The sequence below is a fragment of the Orycteropus afer genome, unplaced genomic scaffold (assembly GCF_000298275.1).
Source record: "Orycteropus afer afer isolate SDZICR_OR568_19922 unplaced genomic scaffold, OryAfe1.0 scaffold00084, whole genome shotgun sequence".
Classification (NCBI taxonomy): domain Eukaryota; kingdom Metazoa; phylum Chordata; class Mammalia; order Tubulidentata; family Orycteropodidae; genus Orycteropus; species Orycteropus afer.
Window position 1 is genome coordinate 10,316,587 of NW_006921671.1, and position 6,686 is coordinate 10,323,272.

The 6,686-nt window shown below is 42.9% G+C and overlaps 1 protein-coding gene across 1 annotated transcript in view; it reads right to left on the reverse strand.

The window, feature by feature from the left end:
- Positions 1 to 6,432, reverse strand: part of DPP4 (dipeptidyl peptidase 4) — a 118,460-nt gene extending 112,028 nt beyond the window's left edge. Inside the window, exons 1-2 of the mRNA XM_042781074.1 lie at positions 6,427 to 6,432; positions 5,847 to 5,934 (exon numbers count right to left, since the gene is read on the reverse strand). Coding sequence (XP_042637008.1) covers positions 5,847 to 5,934; positions 6,427 to 6,432 — 94 coding nt within the window. The remainder of the gene's footprint in view (positions 1 to 5,846; positions 5,935 to 6,426) is intronic.
- Between the last annotated feature and the right edge of the window lie 254 nt (positions 6,433 to 6,686).

The window sequence follows — 6,686 nt, forward strand, 5'->3', positions numbered from 1 at the left end:
TGGACTAGATCCTGGACTTCCTCAGGCACACTTCATAGATGTTATCTTTTCTTTCTCTGATTATTCCTGTCTTCTTCACATTGGATTGTCTTTTATCACTGATGGATGGGTGAGCAGTCAAATGTCCTATGCATTGAAAAAAGGTATTGAGAAAATTTACTGCTAAAACTGTGGAAGAACAAAAGAACAAATACATATTTTGTCCCACAATAAAACTCAATAATGAAAATTATTTGACAAATAACCATATATTTCAAAAACTCATCAAATAATACAATATAAAGGGAAAAAGGAAATTACAAGTACTGGTGAGAAGGCTGGAAGTTCAAACCCACCAGCCGCTCCTCAGAAGGAAGGTTGGGCAATCTACTTCCATAGTGATACTGCCTCGGAAATCCAAGGAGGGGGTCGTTATGAGTTGGGTCCGACTCCAGGGCACATAACAACAACAGTGAGTTTTTATAATTACTTATGAATAAAGTACTTTTATATATTTTACTGCTGATTCTCTGGGAAACTGTTTAAATAAGCAATATCCTTCTTAAAAGGATAATTGAGAGATCAAAACCAAAACACAATCCTTTACTATATATACAGAAAATGATGAACTTTTTTTTTTTTTTTTTAAAAAAAAACATTTTATTGTGGTTTGGGGTGACAGTTTATAGAGCAAGTTAGTTTTCTATTCAATAGTCTATACACATTTTATTCCATGACATTAGTTGCAATCCCCTCAAAGTAAAATCTCTCTTCTCACTTCCTCCCTGGGTTCCCCATTTCTAATCCCCCATCTGCCCCTTCCTGCCTTCTGAACTTTGTTTTGGGGCAAGTGCTGCCCTTTTGGTGTTCCATGGTTGTTCTGAGGAGCACACTCCTCACAGATGTTATTGTTCACTTTATGTTGTTGTTGCTATCTGCCGTTGAGTCAGACCCAACTCATAGCAATCCCTCCTTGGGTTTCCGAGGCAGTATCATTACAGAAGTATATTGCCCAACCTTCCTTCTAAGGAGTGGCTGGTGGATTTGAACCACCGGCCTTCTGGTTAGCAGTCAAGTGCCTTAGGCACTATGCTACCTGAGCTCCTGTTCACTTTATAGGGCTGTCTATTGCTTGACTGAAAAGTGCTCTCTCAGAGTGGGTTCAGTTGCAGGTTTGAAGGGTGTCCTAAGGGCCATCATATCAAGGGATTCATTATGTCTGTTTTTTTGTTTTGTTTTTTATGATTTTGAATTTTATTGTACATTTTTCTCCCACTCTGTCCAGGACTATGTCGATCCTGACGAGAGTGATTGGCAGTGGTAGCAAGGCACCATCTGCTTCCTTTGGTCTCAGGTGAATGGAGGCTGTGGTTTGTATGATTCATTAGTCCTTTGGACTAATTGTTTCTTTGAGTCTGATTTCACTCTTAGTAAGTGGTGAACTTTTAACATTTAGCTTGGTCACCATGAAACCCTTGGCTTCAAGGAATTTTTATTCTAAAAAAAATGGTAATAGTATTAAAAGCCCACATTACTAGGAACCTCTCTCTCTCTCTTTTCTTACTCTGGATGTGTCTAGTTGTGCTGAAGTCGGCATTTCATGTGGAAACACTTGACCTCTTAAACAAACCTCTCAGGGGATGAATTTAGGTTTGCTCATTTCTTTCTTCTTCCTTTTGGCTGTTTAGTTTATTGCTTTCCCCATAATCTAGGTCATTGGTTTTTTTGTGTGTTTATGTGTTTTTTCCTATCAAAATCTTCCCTCTCCTCTATTCCTTTCCTTTCTCTTCCTTTCCTTTCCCTTCTTATTTCCTTATTCTCTCCCTTTCTCCTTTCTTCCTTCCCTGTATTTGTTTGACTTTAAACCTAGATTGACAAAAATGGAGGACATTTTTTAGGAGATGACTGGATTCTTTGTAAGTAATCCTGTCCCTTATTGTGGCAAAGCCCAGGAATGGTATTGCTGATTGAGTGAAATTTTGCATTCCTGGGCTTTCATCTTTGTCTCTTAAAGTAAGACAGGAGCTGAAACTACATGATTCCCCTTTTCTTCTCAAATATACCTACATGCCAATTAAGAAATACAAGATGAGAAATAAAGAGTGCTAAGTGTGAATAAAATGTACAATGAAACCACATTTCCACTAGTTGTGCCCAAGAGGCATCTTTAGCCACCCTGCTCCTTCTTTCCAGTGTTAAACCAATTACCAAAGTCTTACCTTTACTATGTCTGAGCAATTTTCAAATCAACTCTTTCTACCTCTTCCGATCCTAGCCTGCACCATCAGTTTCCTGGGTCACATCCCTCATTTTCCGCTCCACCCTTACCCCAATTCAATTGACTTCCCACTGTCATGCTTAACAGTTTCAGGCATGATACTCCCCTGCTCCATATTCCCCACTGGCCCTACATCATAAACAGGCTAAAATCAAACCCTTTTTCCTGCTGCCCACTCTCCTCTCTGGCTCAGGATCCTCTTATAATCCCAGAATGTTGTTGCTGTTGTTGTTTGCTGTGGAGTCGGACCCGACTAATAGCGACCCCTCCTTGAGTTTCCGAGGCAGTTTCACTATGGAAGTAGATTGCCCCATCTTCCTTCCGAGGAGTGCTGGTGGGTTTGAACCGCCAGCCTTCTGGTTAGCAGTCAAGTGCCTTAGGCACTAGGCTACCAGAGCTATCTTGCATTTCTATAAATACACATAAGGCATTCACCTTTTTGATAAACCTTATCTCCCTAGACTAATGTCAATTATTCAACAATTCCCACAAGAGAACCCTTTTATAAGTCTTCTCTGACTACCAGATAGCCGGATGTGCTCCTCCTAACCCCCAGAGAAGTTTGCTTAAACTCCTCAAAAGAAAGTGATCTAGTTTCAAAAAATCACCTCATAGAGCACAGTTCTACTCTGCACAAATGGGGTTGCCATAAATCAGAAGTGATTGGAGGGCAACTGGTACTGCCAGATGGAGGCTGGTGAGCCTCTCAGAAAGGCTCTATCAAGAGAACATTCTTAAAATACTTGTTCAAATTCCATTTGGAGAAAAGACTAGGTGCTGTCTAGGCAATGGTAAGACAGCCCCAGCCCACTCTGCATCCCACTTGGCAAATCAAAATCCCTGCAGTTAATTTGAGAAGTTTCTCCATCCTCCCTGCTAAGAAGCATTCCAGCTGTACTTTTCCCAAGACTAATTTGTTTGTTCTTCTGGTCTTCCGTAGTATGTTCAATATTCTTCTCCAACACTATAATGGAAATGTATCAATTCTTTTTTGGTCTTCCTTATTTATTGTTCAGCTTTTGCTTGCATATGAGGTGACTGAAAATACCATAGCTTGGGTCAGGTGCACCTTAGTCCAAGATTGGTGAGACTTGTCTCCCTTACTTTGGGCATGTTATCAGGAGGGACTAATCCCTGGGGAAAAATATTACACTTGGTAAAATAGAGGGTCAGAAAAATAGAGGAAGACCCTCAATGGGATAGATTGACACAGTGGCACAGTGGCTGCAACAATGGGCTCATAGCAACAATTGTGAGTATGACTCAGGACCAGACAATGTTTTATTCTGTTCTACATAAGGTCATTATGAGTCAGAACTGACTTGATGGCAGCTATGAGCTAGAACTGACTTGATGGCACCTAACAACAACGAACTTGAGAAAGCCCCTTCAATGGCAGCTATTTGAATCAGACCATTAAGCCATTTCACTGGCCATTTCAAGCAGCTTATCAAACTACAGAATCCTTCCAACTATTCTCTTAAGAATGCTCTGATAATTAAATCTACTCATCTTGGCAGTAGGAGCTCTGGTAGTGTAGTGCCTAAGGCACTTGACTGCTAACCGGAAGGCTGTCGGTTCAAACCCACCAGCCACTCCTCGGAAGGAAGGTTGGGCAATCTACTTCCATAACGATATTGCCTTGGAAACTGAAGGAGGGGTTGCTATGAGTTGGGTCCAACTCGATGGCAAATAACAACAACAACAACATTTTGGCAGCTAAGCTATGGTGTTTCAGTGAGGTTTTGAAGACCTTCACAAATGGGCTATCCAGGTTACTTTGGTTTGTTTACATATCTGTTTCTCACTAAATTATAAATTTCTAGGGGTCAGGGACCTTTATATTTATAAAATTTTATCTTTGTATTTGCAGCAACTAGCACAGTGCCTGGCACATAATCTAAGCCCCTGACTGTTGATTAACTGAATGAATGACTCATTCTTTCCCACAGTAAGGCTGTATTTATGTAGTGGTTTTAGTACACAAAGTATCACTTTACAAAGAAGTCCTATTTTAACAGTTCAGAAGAAGGAGTCAAATATAAGTGGCATGATGACTACTATCAATCATCTAAAATATTGATAAGTTACTTTCTTAAATTATTAGATGCCCTCAAGTTGGCTCTGACTCATAGGAACCCTACACAGCAGAACAAAACACTGCTTTCTTAAGTAACTAGATGTGACTATCAATAGACCAACTCACTCCATTATTTAACCATTGGCACCTCTGCCCTCACGGTGTAATTTCAGAGCAGAGATAGGTTTTGAGAGTTCTACAAGGAATACAAAGTCCCTGGTAGTGCAAAGAGTTAATGTGCTTGGCTGCTAACAAAAAGTTTCCAGGTTCAAGTCCACCCACAGGTGTATCAGAAGAATGTCTGGAAATCTATTTCTGAAAAATTAGATATTAAAAACCCTATGGAGCAGAGTTTACTCTGACACATGTAGGATCACCATGAGTAGGAATCGATTTACAACTGGTGAGTTACAAGGAATACTGAAGTTAATTCTGAACCATCATCTGAAAACCTGGAAAGACCCCTCAGCTATGTAAACACTGACTATACATTTCCTGGCTGTCTGGACATGCTAACCATCCAGCGAGAATGCTTCAGTTGGTTCTCTAGAGTTTGTAATAATGAAATGAAAGTAAATATTTAAAAGGAAAGGAGGGTCAAAGGAGACTTACACTAATACGCACACTTACTTGCTTTAAATAGTGTGCATTCAATTATCGGCATGTTTTCTATTAATGGCTGGGGAGTTCTGGTAGCGTAGTGCATAAGGCACTTGACTGCTAACCAGAAGGCTGGCAGTTCAAACCCACCAGCCACTCCTCGGAAGGAAGATGGGGCAATCTACTTCCGTAGTGATACTGCCTTGGAAACCCAAGGAGGGGTCGCTATGAGTCAGGTCCGACTCCAGGGCACATAACAACAACACAACAAAGTGAATTATTCAAGCAAGCTAAAATATGTAAAGGTACTTTAAGGAAAAGAATCCACCAAAACACCCTGGACCCAGCCCCCTCTGAATATTATCATGCATTCCAGGTTATGATTTATTTCTGCCATAATTCTAGAGTGGCCAAATAGCTGCTCCCCTGTATCCTAACAACTGTCCAATTGATGAATTCCCATCATATCTGAAGGAAAACAACCAGGTTCTCTGTGAACTGCCTTTTCTCAAAAACGTATTTTGGGGCTTCATCCCATTCCCCCAATCGCCCCCCCTCCCCACAACTTTATTACTGATAAACTTGAGGTCTTTACATACTGTCTCTGTGCCTTCAGGATCACAATCCAAAAAATGAATTTTAAATTTAATAAAAGGAAAAATCCGGAGACTCATCCCTAATTTCAGGAAGTATTCATTTGTTATACATCACACAACGCAGCTGTTCCAAGGCTCACAGTCGAAAACACTGCAGTCCCTGCGAAGTTAATCCAGCGTGCACTCTTAGAGCAGCTACAACCCGGTGTGCTGATCCAAGTGCTCAGCAAAATCCCTTGATGCCCTAGTGTGGTGAAACGGAATATGATTGCGGTTTCCAACTGTACTATGTTTTCAAAAGTTTCAAACTTACTGCCTTTGTTCAGCATAACCACAGGTACGGTGATGACGGTGACAAGCACAGCAGCACCCAGCAGTCCCAGGAGAACCTTCCACACTGTCTGCAAGCATGGCAGATTATGTCCAATTACAGGGAGGCATTTGGTCCCAGCTTGGGTAGAGGAGTCGGGCCCCGGGATGCTCAGGGGGCAGTGGGTTTTGCGAATGGGAGCCCATCGGAAGAAAGGGCTAGTAGCCTGGGAGGGTTTGGAGTGTGCCTGCTGGAGTTTACAAGGACAAGTGCCCTTGAACTTGTGGCCTCTGAGCACACTAATTTCTCTACCCTTGTTTGCACAAGGCGAAGCGGGATTCGGGTTTGCGTTTGTGGGTGTCTCTCTGGTCCTCCAACGCCGGAAGAAAACCCTCTGGTCCGAGAGAGAGGCCAGAGAGGTCTGGGACGTCCCTTCACTTGTCAGAGGTGGCCCTGGGGCTTCTGCCTAATGGGAGTCTCTGATCCCGTTCCGCGAGATTTTGGGATATTATGGGGAGAATTTGGCAAAGAGGCACCCACAAGGCCACCCTGGGGCTGGAGGAGCGTGAAGCGCGCTACTCACCTTCATTGTCTAAGTCTTCTCGGAACTGAGCTTTCCTGAGCAGGAGCGCAGGCAGAAGGCACCGGGAGTTGCCGAAACAGCGTCGTGCTTCGCTGCTAAGAGCGCAGTCGCTTAGCGCTCCCAACTTTTGGCCCTGAGTTAAACATTAGTGAGCCTACAGCCAGCTCGGAATAAAGGCGCCGCGAGCCCTGGGGGTGGCCGCGGGCGAAGGCGCGCCGAGCGCGGGGCACTGGCATCCCGGCCGGAGGGCGCCCTAGAGG